Genomic DNA, 21694 nt, shown 5'->3' with positions numbered 1-21694 from the left:
CTACTAAGAGTAATACCCACTGTGCATTCAGAGCTACGCAGATTTGCTCTGACCTGAAAGCGCAACTGGTTCGTATCATTCTCCTCTAGAACTCCCCCCCCCCCAGACACACACACACAGGACTGCCAGACATGCCATTATTGTCCCTCTGTGCCTCTGGTATTCCTAAAAGCAGTGCAGAATAGTCACAACCACCCCCAAACACTATTTACCTCACTCATGCTTGTCCCTTCCTGGACACCTTTTGGGCAGAATTCATTACTTTGTTCCCTTTGCAATTTGCATTCCTATATTACTGCTAACACAGCACCTCATTCATTCAGTCAGTCATTAATAAGCCTCTACTAAATGGCTTCTGACCAAAGATGGCTCTCCAGACCCTCGGAATAAGTAAATGAATAGCACCTGTTGCCCTGATCGGTTATTGATGTGTGAGAATCACCTGTGATCTTGACCTTCACTGCTCCAGAATGGGTTGACTACATTGTATCTCAGACATGGGTACAGTGCCTTATGCATAAAGGTGGCAATAAATCAGAATGGTTGGGGAACTTGACTATTAACTGAGTATTAGGAGTGTGGGGATGGAGTCCCAGAGAGCAGTTTCCAGGCTCTCAGCCTCACCTGGAAAGGTGCTCACTTGGGTAGTAAATGGCCATCAACTGTGATTGGGTAGCCATCAGCTATGAATAGTTGGCCATCAGCTGTTACTGGTTAGCCATTAGCCATTAATATAACTGCCGTGGCTACACTAGGAGGTTGGTTGGTTGTCAGAGAAATGGACAGCGGATTGCAGCTAGCAAGTGGGGTTGGTTGGCAGAGAAGTGGTTGGCAGGTTGCAGATCATGTGGCTCCTGCTTCCTTCCTGTGTCTCCAACCCAGCCGCCAGCAAGAATATAGTGGTATGACTCCCCTGTCTGTGGCTCATTGGCGTTCCTTTTTGGCCTCGCTGTATCCTGTGTTCTTGTGCGGGGAGCAGGACCAGAGACCCCACGTGACAAGGTGCTACTAGATCGTTTTAATTTGTTAGGTATAATAACGTCAGTATAGTATACATGAGAATGTTCTTGTTTCTCCAGAGATGCAAGTTGAAAGATTTTATGTGAAAGGATTCAAATAAAAATACACATAAATAACAAACAAATATGTCAAAATGTTAACAATGGTTGAATTCAGGCACTGGGGTGCCCATGTAATGTCTTTATATTTGAAAATTTTCACAATAAAAAGTTTTTAAAAGGGGAGTTGGCTTGAATTGAGTGGACCCATTTTCTCATCTATCAAATTGGAGGTGTGTCTTAGTTTGAGCTGGCTGCTCTAACAGAATACTGTACACTGGGTGGCTTATAAGTGGACATGTATTGCTCACAGTTCTGGAAGCTGAAAGTCCAAGATCAGGGTGCCATATGGTCTGGTTCTGGTGAGGGCGCTGCTCCTGGTTCATAGCTGGCTGTCCTCTCATGTGATAGAAGGGACTAGGGATCTCTCTGGAGCCTCTTTTATAAAGTGCTACTCCCATGCCTGAGGGCCCCACCCTCATGACTTAAGCACCTCCCAAAGGCCCCAACTTCTAATACTATTAAATTGGGCATTAAGATTTCGGTATATGAATTGGGCGGGGGACACAAACATTCAGGCCGTAGCAGGGTGTCAGTGGAGGAGCAGCTAATGGTCTCCTAAGGCCTGATCTAGTGGCTCTGGCCAGGAAACACCCCCACGCTCCCAACCCCTCTTCTGTGAGCCCTGGAGCTGGGGAGTTCCCAGCAGGCTCCGTGGGGTCCAGGATTCTGGAAGGAAATTGCTTTTGGCTTCGATATTCCTGCAAGTCAAGAGGCGTGTTGGCACCAGTAACTCTGAAGGGGAAGAAGTGTGTGTTTGTTTCCGTGAGTTCAATTGAGGAGGAGGGCAGGCACAAGGGGGCATGATTTAAGCAATCAAGTCAATGTGCTGAAACCCAGTTGAATCAGGAAAAGCGAGTTTTAGGTCAAGCTACAGCTCTTTGGAAATATGGCTCACAATAGGGCAGTCAGCAGTTGCTAATAATTCGTAGAACCAATCACTTGATTATGTGCAGGAGAGCATGAACTAGCAAATCTCTATCCTTGAGAGTTTATAACGTTCGAAAGGCTAGAATTACGGGAATGTTCCAATCCTTAACCTGCTCAAGAGACGTCTGCTTCAATTTTAAGAGCTCGATTGACTCCCTGACAAGCGCTATTCCCACCCTCCTCCAGAGGTCTAAAACATGCGGAACCTCATCTTCTCATATGGATGTCTGTGCAAGCATGACGTGGATAGAATCGCCTTCAGCCTTGGCTCGGTTCCCTCTTTCCTTCCTTGCTCTGAGAAAGTCCCTTACCTATAGCTAAAAAAAATTGTCAATGAAGTCCAAATGGTTCCTTTACCCCGCCATTCCGCATACCCTTCTTACTGTCCCCAAATGCCCATGATACGGAGGGAAGGCAACAAGAAGGAAGCCAAGGCGCCTCGGAGAACCTGAAGAGCTGTGTGTACCAGTATCTGAGGCAACGTCCTCACTTCTGCAAGAAACCAGCTGGCTCGAGGAACTTGGAGCCTGGCGTCAGGGGTTCCAGCCCCAGTGCTGACTGGGCACCGTCTGGGGGTCACCAATGTACACATCCTGCGCCTCACTCTCCCCACCTGTGGTCTAGGTTTAAAACAACACATCGCCTTTCCACAGCCAAGGCCATGCTGTCGGGGTTGGTGATATCACCATCTGACCCAACCTCCATAAAGTGAGAAGTAAATATGTTGGCACGCGACTATAAAGTGACCTGCGGAACATCTGGGGTTCCGGGGTCACCGGTACCGTTCTCTGCAGCAGTCTTGGACAGCCCCTCCTCTTGAGCGGGCCCGAAGGGGCGAGGACCCCTTGGAGCTCCCAGAACGTTAAGCTGCGACCTTCAGCAGAGGCGAGCCCATTGCCAAGGTCCTTGCCCTGCGGGGGTCAGGCCGCGGCCGGAGGGTTGGCCAGGCGGGGCGGGGCGGGCAGAGGCGCTTTAAGAGGCGGCGCCGGGGAGGGTAGGCGGCTTCTGAGAGGGGACCTGAGCGATGGAGACAGCCCGGGACTACGCCGGAGCCCTCATCAGGCAAGTGCGGTGCTAGCGGGGCTCAGGACTACGCCTGCGGCCCGGCACGCTCAGCGCACCCCGCGTCCCGGAGTGCCCCGCATCCTCCCTTCCCTGCTGCGCCCCGTCACGCTCTGCACCCCATGCGCCCCGCATCCCCGCGTTCCCCGAGGCTCAGGTCCGGGCACACTCACCCGTATCCCTGCCGCCCACGCCGCGGGCGGTCACTGTACGCAAAACCGGAGCCCGCCGCGCGTCTCCTCCTCCTCCTCTGGCTGGCCTCAAGGGCCAGGTGTGGCGCACCTGAGGTGTGCGGGCGTCCGCGAGACAGGTGACAGTGGTGAGTGCGGGAGGGGCTGCATCTCTTGCCTTGGCAGCAGCCAGGGGTGCAAATAAGGACTCCATCTCGGGAACTCAGAGCAACACTTCCATGGTGCATAGGGACAGGGCTTCTCGGGGTCCTGCGTATAGTGAACGGAGCTGGGGCGTGGGGAGGGGCGCTAGTGGGAACTCTCGGCGGCCTCGGGCGGCCCAGGTTTAGCCCTCGCAGTGAGCGCGGTCTCTGGGTTCCAAAGCGAGGGTGGGCTGACCCGGGGCGCGTCTCCGGCCCTGAACACTCCCTGACCCCTGCTCGCTGAGCCCACCTAGGTTGTAACGGGGTGTTTGGAGAGAAGCCCACCCCCCACCCCCCACCCCCCTTCGCAGCGTCCGAAGGCGATGACTCTGCCCAGGGAGGAATCAGAGGCCCGAGGATCCCGCAGCCTCTTTGCCCGGTTCCACGCGTAGCGCTATTGAAGGCTCGACATCACTCCTTTCCCCCTTTTGGTCTCATTTCACATCCTGACTTACCAAACCAATCCTTGTTCGTAAGAGCCTAAAGATTTTGCGTGGCAGCAATTTTATAGATTTAAGGAGGAATCGTGTTTCTCTGAAGATTTTCAAAGTACTTCAAAGAGGATGGAAAAGACTTGAGTACTTTAAAATGGGGGTTTTCAGAGGTGACTGATCCCATTGATACGAAGGGAAGACAGAATCACTTTACAAAACTAGTGTGATCTATAGGTTTCTGAACTTGGGTGCTTAAAGGGGGCTGTATATAGTACTCAAGATTAGAAAAATAGCTGCCAAAATGTAAGGGTGATCAGTTTGTCAGGCACTGGCTTTCTTTTCAAAAACAAATAAAAACAAAAATTGGAAGTCAAGGAGTGAAACCTGGGGAAGGTGAGAAACAGACTTGATTTCATGCCTCTTACATGGTTTAAGCATAAAGGTAAAGACCCTTGCTTTCTTTCCTGTTTTCTTCTTCTCCTTCCAGTACCACCCACCTCCCACTCTCACTCCTAGAGGTAACAACTGTGAATAATTTGGAGTTCAAGTGCATCCTCCAAACTTTTCTCCCATAAACAAACACCCATTCTCCGCGGTCCTTTGGACACTGAGGAGCTCCTGGCTGAGTTTTAAAAACGAGTAGAAGGCACTGACTCCTGACTGGTATTGCCTGGAGCAGGAGGAGGAGGCAACACCTGCAGAATTAAGGATGGCCCTGCCCTTGCATCTGACCCCTACAACAGTGTTCCAAAATCCAAAATGTATCTGTGTGAGGTTTCCACAGGGTCAAGTGTGTGGTGGAAGCAACTTGCTTATGAAATGTTGGCAAATCAAAACATAAGGAAATATCTAATCTCCTGAAACACATTCCTTTTGAACTTGGCAAACTCTAGATGTGAGTGACTATTTGTTGGGATACACTGCTGTCATAGTTCTTTGAAAATCTACCTGCTTCCGAACTGAGCTGCTAGAGTTCTTTGGAATCTACCTGCTTCCAAACTAAACTGGAAGAAGACAATCTGTAACACTTGTTGAAAGGAACACACTTTTTCCCCCCCCCCGCCCTTCTTTAAGACCGTGTCCAGGATGATCTATGTGAGCCACAACAAGGTGACTGCCACCGTGGTAATTTATGGCCTTGCAGGACTTCTGTCTCAGTGCTCCTTAATTTAAACTAGCTGGTAGAGTATGTCCTGATTCTGTTGGTTGTTATATGTAACTGCATTTTTGCCAAGGAAGTAACTTAATCACGGTGCCCATCTTTTTTTAAGATCAGCTACATATAAGAAATTATTAAATCTTAAACCAGTCATTAGTTTGTTAATCGTCTGTAATCCCTAGAGGCCTTCATCATAATGAAAGCAGCCTGATGTCTCTTAGCATACGTTGGATTTCAAAGATGTCCACAGGTGTGTGTCGTCCCAGACAAAGCCTGCTCTGTCTTTGTGTCCCATCGGTGATAACATTCATGTGAACTCTGAAGTTGTTATAAAGCTGATGTACTATGTTTTGTGCAAAATAGTTGCTTTTGTAGATATTTAGTACATCTTTCCTTTTCTTGAACAAGAAACTCTAGGTTTTGTCTAGCTGCCATTCAGTACAAATTTTACCAGAGTCGTCTTAGGGATATAACCAATGAATTGAATTTTCTACAAGTTAATCTCTACAGCTCATGGAGACCTAGCCAGAGCTGATGAATATTTTCCAAGCTGTCTTATTTCTCTGCGTTCCCATATTTGCCACCACCACTTCCCTTCTTAACATTCTCATTGTCACTCTTGGCTTTGGCAATAGTGCTCAGTTGACATACATCATCTATCCCTGTCTGTTCTTTATTACTTCATATGGATAGTACTCCTTTTCCACCTAGCAATGAAATGTGGGGTTTCCTCAGTCATCATTTCACTCTGAATAGTTCCTGGGTAGTACCTTACCTGGCTATATAAAGCCACCTCATCACTGCTGACACCAAAATGTTTCTCTGGCTCAGACAGACCTTGTTCCTAGGACTGCCTTTTCCTCCAGCACTTTCAGAATAAACATCCATCGGTAGGGGGCCGGATAAAGATGCTTTCTTATTACCTGTGGGGGTTAGCTTTGTTTTACTGGAGTTAAATTCACATCCACTGTCAGTCTGTGTTTGTCACTTTATTTCGCACACTTTTATAAGTTGAAGACTCCTCAGTTCCTTGGGGGTGAGGGACACAAAGACTCTCTGTTTCCCTCACTTCTGGGAGATATGTCCCTTCACGGTTTTCAAGATTAATTCTATGAAGTCTAACTTATTGTCTTGATTTCCTCGAAACAATCTATTTCCTTGAACAGCCCTGTTTCCTTGTTGTTGTTGTTGTTTTCCTTTTGGTGAGCTATTTCCTTTCCTGCTTCATATGGTCATCTGTACTTTCCCAGGACTCTGAGGTGACTGATGTATGTTATGTCTAAAAACAGAATTCTAAGGCTTCTCAGTGCTCCTATTTCAACATTGGTATATTAAGAAATTGAAGAAGAATAGCAACACACTTTAGGCATTGTGCTAATGGCCAGTGACATAAATTATTCTGTTAAGAAGACCAAAAGTGAATTGGATTAATATGTTGCTTTGTTCATGTAGCTAGCTGATTAATCCTGCTGTGCTGGAGCAGTTGGAGCAGATTAAGCTCTCATATAGTATTTGTTAAATAGGTCTAGTATATGTAAAATTTCATTTAACCTCTTTTTATGTTGTATATAAGATAGTCTTGTTTTTACATAATTTGGCACATCAAATCGCTCATCCTATTCCTTGAAAAGAATGGCAGAATTTAATTTCCTTGTCTTCAAATATTTTGTTATGTGTGCTCCATAAGCCTTTTCTCCAACAATGACCCAGTTTTCCATTAGGAAACATTACAGGTAAGAAGAAGAATAGACTCAATGTCCTTTTTCATTAAGGATAACTTCCTTAAGGGCACTGTGAAGAGAGAGAACCAGAAATGACTGCCAGCACTTATCTTGTCAGAGTTAAAAGACAATAAAGAACTTTGTATTATCAGCTGTGCTAGGTCACTGGAGCATTGGTGCTTACTAAGGTGTGAGTGTTTGCCAATGAGGAGATATGGAACCACAACTAACTAGGTCAAAGCTGTTCATGCCCACAATGTGTGCCATTGACCACCAGGGCCTGGACCTAAGATTCTAAGACATGAACTCTGTTCTCCCATATCTCTGATTTTTGTCTTTTACTGTCTTTAGCCTGTCTTTTACTCAGTGACTAGATCACATGCCAGTAGGGGTTTAGGTGCTGTGGAGAAGTAAAAAGTGCACAGACAGACCCTGGCCTTGGTAGGCATAGATTCTAAAAGGCCAACATGGGCAATGGCAATGACTTCCTGCTGCGGGGGAGGAGAGGCTCTTGCCAGTGGAAGTCCAGGTTCCCCTCTACTCTAGGAGGGTTTGCACCTGGTAGGGCAGGCACCATGGTGCGAAAGTAGGAGCTGGGTTCAAACCCTTGTGCTGCACTTGCTAACTCTGACCTTATTAATTGCCTAATGTTCTGAGCCTCAGTTTTCCTTAACTGTAATACTTGTCCTGTAAAGTTATTAGGTAATGTGCTAATGCATACAGTGTTTAGCACAGAGCAGAACTCATATCTTTCTCTCTGTCCTCCTCATAGGGACTTTGCCAGCAAGTTTAAGTTTCAGATGCTATGATTAGGTTGAGAACAAAGCCAGGTTCTAAATATACAGCATAATATGGACAATCCTCGCTGCCCTGTCTACCAGGTCACAGCGACGAGACTGTGAGCGAATTCTCTGTAGCATCAGCTCATCAGAATGTGGGCATCTTGTTCATCGTGTTGTGTAACCAAGGAACCTGGCGTAACTGCTTGGAATCAGGGCAAAAGTTCAGAGGCTGATGCCAATCCCACGGCTGCATTGGTTCAGGCTCTGACTTACTCAGTGAATCTCTCTTATTCTGACGGGGAGCCTGCATTGGAGACCTCTGACCTGGCACAATCCCACTGCAGTTGTCTCCCTGGAAACAAAGTGTACAGCGACTCTGGTGGCCTAAAGGGAAAGGAGCTGAGGATGTGAACAGAGAATGCTGTTGTCCTTTCAGCCATCAAGCAGCTCTTCCTCACGGTGTTCCTAACTGATGTTTACTGCTTGAGGTTTGAAGTTCAGAGAGATGATCTTTCACCTCTTTTCCTTATTAACTGAGTGTCCTTGAGAAACCACTCTAAGCCTAAGTTTTCTCTTCTGAGAAAATGGCTAATACTTTCCTTGTAAGTTTTGATAATAAGTAGTTAACATGTGTAAAGAGTTAACACATCACTGGCTCCAGCAAGTGCTCAGATATGAACACTTCTGAGGCATAATGTGATGCTGGCTGAATATATTTGAAGCCAAATTCTTGCTAATGCCAATTTGTTGGTGAGGCGTAGGGGTGAGGCACAGATGTGCTATTATGGCGACCCTCCTGAAACATGGTAACACGAATTTGTTTGAGAGCTGGTACACTACAATACTATCAGGTTTTCATATAGCAAATTACTTGGCAAGTCATTGAATTTTCACTTATGTCCATTTATAGAGCTTCAAGTTAAGCAACATACTATGTAAAAGTTCTGTGCCTAGTAACTAAGCTAGGCATTATGGGAGATACAACAAAGAAGGCTTTGTCCATAAGGAAATTCCAATGGGAAATAGTTGGGAAAATAAAGTATAGATAAATGACTATGTACGTATGAAAAGTAAAGTGCTAAATTCTAGGTTATAGGCATTTGAAAACAGTATGGGTGTTCTCTAAAATTTTAGCCTTCATTGGGTTAATCTAGAGAAACTGTTGTGTCAGAAAGCAGTGATATCCTCACTTTGTATCTTCTACATGGTTGTCCTTTGTGTCATTCTCAGCAATCTCGCTGTACAAGTACCAGTCCAAATTGTCAGCAACTATTTGAGCACCTGAAATTGGTGAGCTCTGTTCTGGTGTGCAAACAGTACAGCTATAGGAAATAGTTCCTCAGGGGCTGGGGGGATTTAAATGAGGTCACATGTTGCTTTTCACAGCGTCCAACACGAAGCAAGATCTGCCTGAATCATTGCTAATTTCTGTTTATATTTTTTGAATAATTTCTTTATGGATATATTCTTAAGTGTGAAAAAGCCCACAATCTTGGGTGGAAGCTCTTTATATGTTGCTGGACTGGTCTCCAAAGAAACTGAACCACTTTCTAGTGCCACCAGCAAGGCACATCTGCTTCTCCTCATGGAGTTGTTTTTACAGAACTTCTTGCATGTTGGTCTAAAAGTATGCTGTGGTGTGTCAAAGCTGGTTTCTTATTTCTTTAATTGCTATCAAAACTTTATATGTTTAATAACATGCAAACTTTTCTCATTCTTTAGTTAGTAACTAGTAGCGTGTGGTATCTAGATGACCTTCATGAGGCAGAGAAATGGTGTCTGGAGCTGAATCCCAGCTCTGGCTCCTACTAGCTGTGGGAAATTAGGTCACTAGCCTGGTTTCCTCATCTGCAAATTGAGAAAACCAGGACTATCACAGAGTTTCTGAGGATTAAGTGAGTTAATATTTATAAAGCAAAATATGTGTTTATTTAATATCTTCTAAAGTAGTAAGCACCTTATCAGCATTTTATTGCTTTTTTATAGCTGCTAGGTAACTAAACTTTAATAACCAAGTGGTGAGGATTTTAACTCAGAAAATTAAGTCTTGATTTGGTTTTGCTACTGTTATTTTTTTCCTCCATGTTAGTTTTTTTAATAGAGAAATTTTTATAAATGTGGAACACTTCAAACACTTCAAAGTGTCATGTGACATATGGCCCAAAGTTATTTTCCTTCTTTTTATTCTAACCACAGTTATTATAGTATTCTATTGTTCCTCATTTATCCTAAGTTAATTTTTTAAATTTGTTTATTGCCATAATGATTAATATCTAGTTTTTCAATTTCTGGCTTAGTCTTATTGTACAAATATGGAACGTGTGTGTATATGTGTGTGTGTGTCTAATTTTTAAACTCCGCTTAGCTACTCTATGGTCTCTAGAAGTCATTTTAGATTTTTCAGCTTTAAAACCCATGTTTGCAGAATATAATTCTTATTTCTTTTCTGAGTTTTATGTCTTTATCATTTCTTCTCAACTAGTTACTGCAAGGACTTTGAATGTTCTGATAAAATAGGTGTAATGATGGTTGTGATTTTAATTTTATGTATTTTTTTGTTTGTTCCTTGGATATTGGGAGATAGAGGTAGGTTGGTAGGTAGGTAGGTAGGTAAGTAGATAGGTTGATAGATGGATGATAGAATTTTTAATCCCCAACCATTGAATTTCTTTCTTTTAGATGCAAATATTAAAATTGTTTTATTTCTTTGTACTTCAAAACTTTCTTTAAAGACCTTTTTAAAAAGTGATGTCAAATATAATTTTTACTTTTCTCCTCCATTTCCAGGCCTCTCACATTCATGGGATCACAGACAAAGAGAGTCCTGCTCACTCCCCTCATGCATTCAGCTCGCCCCTTCCGAGTCTCCAACCATGACAGAAGCAGCCGGCGGGGAGTGATGGCCAGCAGTCTGAAGGAGCTCCTGAGCAAGGTACCATGGGCGGCAGTGCCTCACACCAGTTCTCAGAAGGCCCAGGGTCTTGAGTACTAAGCCAATGCAGAGACAGAAAGGTCCATGTCTTGGCCTTGGAGAGTCGGGAGGGGGTAGGATGAGGGGTGAGGAGGGGCATTTCTAAGTGGCTAAAGGGGAATGAAAGAATTAAAGGAAACATTGCATATCTGTACCATAAAAGATTTAGGTACAGAAACAAAAAACATAAAAACAGTCGTCAGTTGAGAATGTAACTTTATTTCTTTGACAAGAGAGAATATGGGGAAGCAACAGACTTTAGAAATCTGTTTTTTGTTATAAAGGCTAAGGAAGAATAGTCCTTAATCTAAAAGTGTCCTAGATCACCTAATAAGAATCGCATGGAGGCGTAACCTAGACAGAGACACCCATGGAAATGAGAAACGAGTGTCCAGCAAGCATGCAGCCTCTGAAGCAGGATAGACGTTCAAATACACCATGTGAGACTCAGGTTCCTTAAATATCGAATGTGCTGGATTTTTATTTGTCGAAATAAGTAGGTAATTTTAGAAACTGTAAATATTATTAAACGTAATGATTTATCTCATGTCATTGAAATCTCTGAAGAAGATAGGTCTCTTAAAAATTGTAACTTCTCTTTTTCCAAGCAAAGACTGAATCATAGATGCCAATTAAAGTATATCTTGACCACTAAAATTCAATCAAAATCAGCCAGCTCTTCTGAAACTATAATGTAATCAATGACTGTGAATGGTCAAAGTGGAATCTCCTGCTTCATTCCCTGTCTCTGATGTGTTGCCAACCTAGACTCTGGATGCCCTACTTATCACCAGCGGGTTGGTCACTTTGGTGCTGGAGGAAGATGGCACCATGGTAGACACAGAAGAGTTCTTTCAGACCTTGGGAGATAACACACATTTCATGATCTTGGAAAAAGGACAGAAGTGGACACCGGTAAGTAAACCTAGCTACTGGGCAGACTTTTACCTACAAAAGTGAATTCCCTACTTTGTTGTTGACTTGCCCAGTTTCTAAATATGTCCTTTATATTCACCTAATAACTGGGTCTACTATCCTCAAAGGGATTCTTATAAGTCTTTCTAGGAAATGTAGCATCTTTGTGAACTTGGGCTGTATGATTTAAAGCAAATAATTCTGAGAGACAAACTTTGGCCAGTGAGTAGCTATAGATACTGTTAAAGCCTGTAGATATGACCTGTTAACCATTCACTGTCTCTGTCCTCAGGAGGCTGGCAAGCTAACATAGCCAGTGAAATTAGATGTGTGTGTGTGTGTGTGTGTGTGTGTGATTTAGAAAAGTAAAGAGATAGAAATAAAGGCTTCTATTTCTGGAAAACTATAGAATATATATATATTCTGGAAAATCCTCCCACTAAAAATGTTAAGCAAAATATTGAAACACCTTTTTATATGCCTAACTGACCTTTAAGAAAGGGAAATCCCCAAAGGCCAAAAATTTTATGGGAGTCAGAATCCATAGAGGAAAGCAAACACTGAAGCTGGCATCTCATCCCGTGGGCATCCACTGACCTCAGTAACTAAGGGCTTCAGTTTTGATGGATGCTGGGAGGACAGGAGACAAAGTCTTGGGCTAACAGAAAGTGGGGTTCAGATTAGAGATGCCGACATAAAGTAGAGAATCTTAAAGGTCTCTCCTGAGAATCTGTGGGACAGCTGCCCTCATGAAGTTTTAGGGACTGTTGATTCTAAAATCACCCAAGCTGGGAGTTTAGTTTATAGAGACTCAGGAAGGAAGCATCAGTGGAAGGAGTTTACTCATTGAATTCTCTTTATTCAAATAGTCTCTTCCTCCAGCCCCAGAGATCCAGGGTTGATGTTCCCCCACGTGACTAGCAGGAGCAAATAGGCTTGGAATGAACATTGTCCCAGGCAGAAATAACAAAGTCAGGCTTGCAAATACCTCAGATGTTGGATCATCAGATACACAGTAGACAATAAGTATATTTTAAATGTTCAAAGAAATATAAAAAGTAATCTAAAGTAAGAAGGAATACGAGGAAATAAAAAACTAGATAGACTTGGAAAAATCAAATAGAATTTGTAGAAATGAAAAATATAGCAATTAAAATAAATGAAGACTCAGACAGGACTAAAGATAATAATAAAAGACCTGGAGACATGTCTAAAGAAGGTTCCCACGCTGTAACAAAAAGAGAGAGCTGGAAAACAGGATGGAAGTTGGAGGCATGACTGAGAAGATCTAATGTATGTCTAAAAGGCATCCTCAGGGTGTTATTTTTTTAAACAAGACTCAACAAACAAACCATTTTTTAAATAGTAAATTCAACTTCATTAAGAATTTTGTCATCAAAAGATACTATAAAGGAGTAAAACAATAAGCCACAAATGGGGAGGAGGTATTTTCAACATAACCTGACAAAGGATAAGTATTCGGCCAATTTAAAGAACTCACACAAATCAATAAGGGAAACAACAGACAATCTGATAGAAAAATGGGCAAAAAACAGGGACAGCCATCAGCAGAATGGACAATAAATCATAGGAAAAATGCTCAACCTCATTGGTGACTAGGAAAACAAGTTAGAACCACAATAAGATACTCTTTCACACCATCATTAGATTTGTTATTGTTAGGCTTTTGAATTTTTTTCTTTTTTTCCCCTTCTCCGCCAACTCCAGTTCGAGCCATTGTTTTGTTGCCACTCATGGTAGCCCACGGCTGCTCATGGTAGCCCACAACTGTTCGAACCGGCGACCTCAGGAGCACAGCGCTCCAACCACCTGAGCCACTGGGCCCGCGCTTTAAATTTTTTTCATTTTTTTTTTAATTTTATTTTTTAAATTTATTGGGGTGACAATTGTTGGTAAAATTACATAGATTTCAGGTGTGCAATTCTGTATCACATCATCCATAAATTACACTGTGTGTTCACCACCCAGGGTCAGTTCCCCTTCCATCACCATATATTTGATCCCCCTTACCCTCATCTCCCACCCCCCAACCCCCTTACCCTCTGGTAACCACTAAATTACGTTCCCCAGATTAATTTTCAAACCCCGTGGCCATCCTGTGGTCACCGACTGCCCTCCAATCCCCTCACCCTCCCCCCCACCCCCCACCCCTCCCGCCCATCTAGCATCCCTCAGTTTTTCCTCTTTGTCTCTAAAACTGTTTCTGATTAGTTCATTCACTTATTCTTTTCTTTAGATTCCGCAAATAAGTGAGATCATATGGTACTTATCTTTCTCTGTCTGACTTATTTTCATTTTTTAAGATATGGAGCAATGAACTCTCTTACGCTCCCACCAACAACTATTTAAAACAACAGACCTTTATTCCATAGAGTTGAACTAAGCAAGTCCATTCCTAGATATTTACCCAGCACACAATAACCAGCTATGTGTTTCTATGTAAATACACATAAACACACTACTGTATATTCGTTGAATGGAATACTCTTCTGCTATGAAAATGCATGAAGTACATCTATCTATATGGATAAATCTCATCAACTATGTTGAGTGAAAACATGGCAGTATGACACATTAAGCAAATGGTCCTCAAACTTTTTGATCTCCCTTTACACTCTTCAAAACTAATAATCCAAATAGCTTCTCTTTGTGTGGATTATATCAATAGAATCCATACTCATTGATCAGGATTTTTTGACTGGGGATGATTTTGCACCTCGGGACATTTGGAAATGCCTGAAGACCTTTTTGATTGTTACAATTAGGACAGGGGTATACTACTGGCATCTAGTGGGTAGGGACCAGAGATGCTGCTAAATACTCTACAATGCACAGAACAGCCCCCACAGTGAAGAATTATCTGGCCCCAAATGTCATAGTGCTGAGGTTGAGAAACTAACCTATAGATATTTTCCATATTCAAAATTAAAATTGAGAAAGTTTTAAACATTTATTACTTCATTAAAAATAATAACCCCTACAAGTTATAGAAATCACATAGTTTTATGAAAAAAGAACTATTTTCAAAACAAAAATATTCAGTGCAGAGTGGCATTGTTTTGGATTTTTGCAAATCTCTCTAATGCCTCACCTAATGGAAGATGGCTAAATTTTCCTATCTTCTTCTATATTCAATCCGTTGTAATATATTGTTTTGATAAAAGTGTGTGAATAAAATATGACCTCACATATATAGGTAGTTGGAAAAGGAAGAGTATTTTAATGATCTTTACAGATGATTGAGGATATTTTTCACTGTTGGTGGGAATGCAGACTGGTGCAGCCGCTATGGAAGGCAGTGTGGAGGTTCCTCAAAAAATTACGAATAGAATTACCATATGACCCAGCAATCCCTCTCCTGGGTATCTACCCAAAAAAATCTGAAAACATCTACACATAAAGACACGTGTGCTCCAATGTTCATTGCAGCTTTGTTTACGGTGGCCAAGACGTGGAAACAACCAAAATGTCCTTCGATAGATGAATGGATAAAGAAGTTGTGGTATATATACACAATGGAATATTATTCGGTGGTAAGAAAAGATGATATAGGAACACTTGTGACAACATGGATGGATCTTGAGAGTATAATGCTAAGCGAAATAAGTCAGACAGAAAAAGCAGAGAACCATATGATTTCACTGATATGTGGCATATAAACCAAAAACAACAAAAGAACAAGACAAACAAATGAGAAACAAGAACTCATAGACACAGACAATAGTTCAGTGGTTACCAAAGGGTAAGGGGTGTGGGGGGTGGGAGATGAGGGTAAGGGGGATCAAATATATGGTGATGGAAGGAGAACTGACTCTGGGTGGTGAACACACAATGGGATTTATAGATGATGTAATACAGATTTGTACATCTGAAATCTATGTAACTTTACTAACAATTGTCACCCCAATAAATTAAGAAAAAAAGAAGTTAGAAGGATATTCTTCTTTGAGACTACACCAAAACTCAACAAACGGTGGTATCAAAAAGGCTAGCTGCAGTGTGGAATGTGAAGGCGCATCTGTGAAGTTTTCCTCCTCTGTTACATTGGAATCCATTGGTCTATCTTGTACATTAATGGATCTTTTTGTCAGGGATGATTTTGTAACATCATGCATTAGTCATTAGAAAATACTGATTTTGAGTTATGCAGGTTTCCCAAATGTACAGTGGAGAACACCTCTACTTGTGAGAAAATGAGAACAAAAAAGCAAATTGCATCTTAGTGCTTCTTAAAACTAAAAATAGTTTTGACCTCTCAATCCCCTGAAAGGGTCTCAGGATCCCCCAGATATCTCCAAACTACACTTTGAGAACCTCTGCATTTAACCGTTTATAGATAATTCAATATATATATATATATATATATATATATATATATATATATATATATAAATTATCTATATAATGTTTAAGATACACATATGCTAAAAATAAATAAGGGAATGATGTACAACATAGATGGCTTCCTCCTGGGAGGTGGAGGAATATAATTGGGAAAGGCATGTAGGGTGATGATGTTTTGTCTTATATAGAGTGGGTACACCCATCATCTCATTGCTTCTTATTTTTACATATATGTACACTCCTATATATGGCAAATACTTCATAACTTTTCTAACTAAAAGAAGAAAAGGTACAGACCAATTATAAAAAGCATAACATTTAAAATAAAGTATCTTTAAAGCCATGATCATGCCAGTAGATTGGAAGACCATGGGGTCAATTAGATAAATCAAGAAAAGACAATCTTGGGCTGTACTGCTTCTTGTTTGAGGAAGGTGTAGGCAGAATAATGGCCCCCAAAGATGTCCTTGTCCTAATCCTGGAACCTATGGATGTGGTGCTTTCTGTGACAAAAGGGATTTGGCAGATATGATTAAGTTACGCTCTGGAGATGGGGAGCGGATCCTGGATTACCCAGCGGGCCAGGTGATCACAGGGCCTTTGTAAGAGGGATGCAGGAGGGCCAGCGTGAGGGCCGGAAGAAAAGAGAAGGGATGATGTGAGGAAGGGCCATGAGCCAAGGCCTGGGGGCCACTTTGGAAGCCCGAAAAGGCAAGGAAACCAAGTCTCCCCTGCAGCTTTCAGAGGGAACCAGCCCTGCAGGCTCATTTTGTACTCAGAACTTTCAGACCTGTAAGAGCATGAACATAAATTTATGCTGTTTTAAGTCACTAAATTTGTGGTAATTTGTTACAGCAGCAATAGGAAACTAATTCAGATGGGAAGGATAGTTTTTGTTTGTGTTTATGTATGAGAGACTCAGTTACTAGCGGGAATTGGTTAATATGTGGCAGGTGTAAGCCCCCAGAGTGGGTGGGCGCTGGGATACTGAGCTGAAGTACAGGTCTGTTGATAGGGTACAAATAAGTCTGTGAGGTGACAGTTCAAGGAGGGGCCTAAAGCCATCTCAGCCTATTAGCGGCCTGGGTGACATGTGAGTTTGGGTTGGAGTCTTGTCTTCCACTTTTCAACCATCTTCCTTCAGGATGGAAATGGACACCTCACAGCTGATTATAGATTCTACCCAACTTGGAGGTGTTTTTACCAGTGAGGCAAATTTTGACTTGGATGAGAACGTCCAGCCAAGAAACAGCCACCAGGGGTCTCCCTTCTTCAGTCTAAATGCCTGAAAGCCTGTGAGGAAGTAGCTCCTTAAAGCACTTTCAGAAAGAGGACAGAGAGGCAATCATTGCCTTCTTCCTTAGCAAGTTATAAAACGCCATACGCCTTGTGTTAGGTCACAAGCAGAATAGCTGTGTGAGCGCATCTTGATTTTGATTTAAGATCAAGACTCAAGGAAGACATTTCAAGAAAGTAAGATAAAACTTTCACATGGCAGAAAGGAACAAGAGGCAACAAAAAAGAGTTGTAGTAGAATTATAGGTGAAAACCCCTTTTAATTCTGCAATCTTGATTTTTAAAAATAATGTTTCCTAAATGATGGAGAGTTTGTGCCCCTAAAGTGAAGAAGCAGGACCTCTTGTGCATTAAACAATGGGCGATGACCAGAAGTTCTCGTGGCATTATGTTCTGTGGGTGGGGAAAGAAGAGAGGCTCCAGGGTTTGGTTACTTTTTGGAGAATTTATGTTTTAACTTCAATAGATAGTAGATTACTGTCGTTATGAATTTAACACTCATAGCCTCGGCTGCTCCCAACTCCAGAGGTTTGTGAGATTTTGTATCTATTGATTTATGTAAATTTGAATCTTGAATACTGTAAGGTCTGTGTTAAGCAAACCCTAGGATAATTAGCCCCTGGGCCCAGCATTTGTACTCTGGGACAGCTCTTCTCTCTTCTTATTTCTTCAAAGCTTTAATGTGGAAAATTATATTACAGTGCTGTTTATAAAGGTCTCTGACTTTCTCCTCCCAACTTGAAGAGTCTGTGATGTTACAGGTAGACTGAGAGTGGATATTGTAACCAAACAGCTTTCAGTGCCCCCAAGAAGTCAGCTTTCATCCAAAGTCCTGGGAAAATTCTCATATTGCCCCTTACTGTAACCATGTGATTCTGAAGCTTTCTGCCCAGAAATCTCTTGTAAAAGGGAAACATCGCTGCCTGCTTCTCTTTAAGCAGACTGTGTCATAGTCATAAGACCGTCCATGTCAATCAAGTCACCATGGTTGCCCTCAGTGACAAGTGTGAGTGCCTCTTAATACCATGTGTCAACAGCACAACCATTTATTGATCATTGGGTCCTGAAACCCAAGCTCTGAAGCTGAATCAGTCATCCCGAGTAACTAAACTCAGTGTAGATTTAAAAAGGATACTTTCTTAGGGGTTTCGACATGATAGCAGCATAAGCATATTGTTCTGGTAAAAACACTCCTCAAATAATTAGCAGCTTAGTCACTAACAGATTTTAAACTGACAGTCAAAACTAAATAGAACCAGAATTACAGGATTTGCATGTCATACAAGGGGTAATCCTCAAGTCTCTTCTTCCCTTCACTGTTCTAGAGTAGTACCTACGTCCCCACTCGCCAGCAGCCAAAGAAATCAGGAATAGCAAGAGTCACCTTTGACTTGTACAAGCTGAGTCCCAAAGATGTCATCGGCTGCCTCAATGTGAAGGCCACCATGTATGAGATGTATTCGGTGTCCTATGACTTCCGGTGTACGGGGCTCAAGGCCCTGCTAAGGTAACAGTCTTCGGGGTCAACTTTGGGGTCTGGAAAATGCACGTGGCTCAGTCCAGGCAGCTGTCCCCAACTTGCTCCTCTGCATTCCCAGGGCCCAGCCCCAAGGAGGCCCTGACGTGACCAGTAGCTATTGAAGTTCACTTTAATTCATATTGTCACATGGAAGTTTAACTGTTATGCAAAACTTATTTCAGAAAACAGAAAGTCTTGAGCCACAATATATTTTTTTCTCCAGAGACCATTAAATACAATGGAAACAAAAATTTAATAAATATAAAGAAGAACCAAATTTCTTTTATAAACTAGAGCTGTGCATTTTAAAACATTAATTCCAAGCAACGACACTAAACCCAGAGCCATGGAGATTCTGACCTGGTTTGTACAGAGTAGCCACGCAAACCTCTTTTGCATATATTGCTGTATTATTGCTAACTTAAAGCTAATGGTAAGGTGGCATGGGAACATGGCTGGGGCCGGGCTGGCTACACAGCATCCTAGGGAAGCCCATAGAAGACAGATCCCCAATCCGTACCCCAACCTATTTGAACAAATCACCAGAATCACTCCATGTATATAGCCAGGATGGAAACCTTGCCACTGAGCCCTGGACTGAGAGGGACACCTGCAGTCCCTCCCAGCCTTGCCTCTGAGCAACCAGGTGTGTGACCTTTGACAGGTTACTTAATATCTCTGAGCCTCAGTTTCATCATCTTTAAAATGAGGTTACTTCCAAGTTCTTCATGATTGCACGAGCTGTAAATACACCTAGATCTAGCCCTCCAGTGAATTTGTCATTAATCCTCTACAGCACTAATTCTCTGTGGAGGGATGGATGGAAGGAGAGACTGACACTGGCAGAAAGTCTTTGAAGGTGATCTAAAAATATTGCAACTGCTGACTCCAGTCTCTCTGTACAGCCCCTCTGGGCAGGGCTCTGTCTGCTTCTCGGAGGGTGCTGGCTCGTTCCCTCTACTGTCCCAGAAGGACTGCTCTGACCTTCCCAGAGCATAGCCAGATGGGGAAATGCTTTGGAAATGAGACTGCTCTCCTCTAACAGGTCTCCAGGCCCCGGCACAAGGTCAGCCTGGCAGTAGCTTCTGCGTGGCCTCCATTTCCCACTTAGAACCATCAGCAGCTGACTCCTAGACAACTGTTATTGTCCTAGTGTTGAAATCTTGACTCAGGAGAGCTTCCTCTTCTTGCTGAAATGGGAGAAAATAGTTATATTGCTTGACTATTAAAGTAAGGCAAGAGAGTTACAATAACTTAGAAAAGTGTAATGAGGAAGTAAACATCACCCAAAATTCAGCCTTCTTGTCACTATTTCTTAGCATCTGATAGATCTAATGATACCACAAATAGCCAGAGAAGTCACAAAGACCCCCAAATCAAAGACATTACCTGATGGAGCCCCATGGGGGGATGCCAGGAGCAGAGGGCTGTCTCAAGTAGTGCAATTGAGCCCCGGATTTGGCTGTCCTTATGAAGTGACAACCTTTAAAACTGGAATGAAACCCTTGAGCTTTGGACTAGGTAGAGAATAAGAATTTTAGTTAGAGCTACTTTTTCAGTCTGAAATAACATGAATAACAGACTCAGCCTTAGGACTTAGATACCACAAAAAGGTCTAGTTGGAATGTCCCAGTCACCCTAAGCAAAGCGGGTCGTGGGATCACGATTGCAGTTTTTGTAAGACTTTCCTTCAGCCTAACTTCTCCTTTCATACCTGACTTGACAGATTTCAGTAACAAGCCCCACACACCCCCAGGCCACCAGAATAAGCAAGTAGCCAAAGGATAGGACATAGTGTGGACTCTCAGAAGCATAGTCTGCCTACTCAGCACTTTCTAGTAACTGAACGATAGGTCATGTTTGGAAGTGACTAGTGGAAAGGTCGTCCCGGTCAGTGGCATCGGTTTCACCTGGGAGCTCGCCAGAAATGCAGAGACCTCCCTAGTCAGCATCTGCATGTTAGTGAGCCCAGCAGGGATGGGGGATGTGAGCACGGCCTGCTCTGAGAGCATGTTTGGGGAGGAGGCTGGATTGATAGAGAAGGGGTGCGGGTTGTGAAGAATTCCCATGCCCTCTGTTCCTCACTGGCCCAGAACTCCAAGCCTGACACTTGCCCTTGTCCTCTCTGTTGCAGGAGCCTGCTGCGATTCCTGTCCCATGCAGCCCAGGTGACCGGACATTTTCTTATCTACACGGGCAAGCACATGCTCCGAGTGCTGGGTGACACGGAAGAGCAGACTTCTCCCAGGCTACACTCCAGGCAGAAATTCAGGGTTGCATAGGGGCTCATCTGGCCTTGACCCATACATTCCCTTTCAAATGACAAATTTTGAAGATGCTCATGTTCACTGATATACCATATACATGTGCACTTGTAGGCTGTCTGTCACTTCTGCTGTGGTACCCAGGTGAAAGAAAAGAGGCTTGATGGCACATGATATAGGATGCCCTGAAGGGGAGGAGACGTGTCAGGGCCCATCTGGGGAGGAAGGGACACAACAGCAGGAATGTCTTGGATGGCTAAGGAGCAACATGCACATGCATTAGGCCCTTTTGTCTCCTCATCTCCTGCAATAAACCAATCACAAGAATTACTTTTAATGTGTGTAATACTTTCTGGTGTGTCTTTCATCTTCCAGCAAAACTTTCATAGAGAAGCAAAACTCAGCCAGAAATCTTCTGCTAACAGATATAATAATCACTTTTAAGTCTTTACTAGTACTTATGCAGCAGAAATAAGGAGCTGTCAAATGTTACTGTGGGTTTTTTTTTTTTTTTAATGTGGGTCCTGAAATGAGCTCAAAGGGACCCAAAAGCTTATGGAAGGTCTTTAAACAGCACTTTTAGCCTTTTTCTTTAAAAAAAGAAAGAAAGATGTGTGATATCAGAGGGATAGTGGATGGGGGGAGGGGGGCTGACACAGTGTGAAGAATATAAATGATAAATGTCTAACTATTACATTGTTTTGTGCATCTGAAACTAATTAAAAAAAAAAACCTCAAATACTCCCACCAAATTTGAGTTATTTTCAAATATATGGTGATGGAAG

The 21694-nt window shown here is 42.8% G+C and overlaps 1 protein-coding gene across 2 annotated transcripts; it reads left to right on the top strand.

The window, feature by feature from the left end:
* The first annotated feature begins 2965 nt into the window (after positions 1-2965).
* Positions 2966-21239, top strand: CIDEA (cell death inducing DFFA like effector a). Of its 2 annotated transcripts, none has more exons than XM_033087873.1 (5): positions 2966-3110; positions 10367-10511; positions 11319-11465; positions 18452-18633; positions 20780-21239. In XM_033087873.1, exons 1-5 carry the CDS (start codon positions 3073-3075, stop codon positions 20925-20927), a joined length of 660 nt encoding a protein of 219 aa, XP_032943764.1. In that variant the 5' UTR covers positions 2966-3072; the 3' UTR covers positions 20928-21239. The 2 variants fall into 2 exon arrangements, with proteins under 2 accessions (XP_032943764.1, XP_032943765.1); XM_033087874.1 differs by lacking the exon at positions 2966-3110 and adding an exon at positions 3220-3429.
* Positions 21240-21694: the final 455 nt, after the last annotated feature.

The sequence above is a fragment of the Rhinolophus ferrumequinum genome, chromosome 19 (assembly GCF_004115265.2).
Source record: "Rhinolophus ferrumequinum isolate MPI-CBG mRhiFer1 chromosome 19, mRhiFer1_v1.p, whole genome shotgun sequence".
Taxonomy (NCBI): domain Eukaryota; kingdom Metazoa; phylum Chordata; class Mammalia; order Chiroptera; family Rhinolophidae; genus Rhinolophus; species Rhinolophus ferrumequinum.
Note: the sequence above shows the minus strand (reverse complement) of the source record. Positions and strands in the feature narration are given on the sequence as shown.

Excerpts from the sequence above, each read along its gene's own strand:
- CIDEA (XM_033087873.1), top strand. The coding sequence starts at position 3,073 with ATGGAGACAGCCCGGGACTACGCCGGAGCCCTCATCAG. Across the intron at positions 10,512-11,318 it reads TGAAGGAGCTCCTGAGCAAG|ACTCTGGATGCCCTACTTAT; the intron begins GTACCATGGGCG and ends TTGCCAACCTAG. Across the intron at positions 11,466-18,451 it reads AAGGACAGAAGTGGACACCG|AGTAGTACCTACGTCCCCAC; the intron begins GTAAGTAAACCT and ends TCACTGTTCTAG.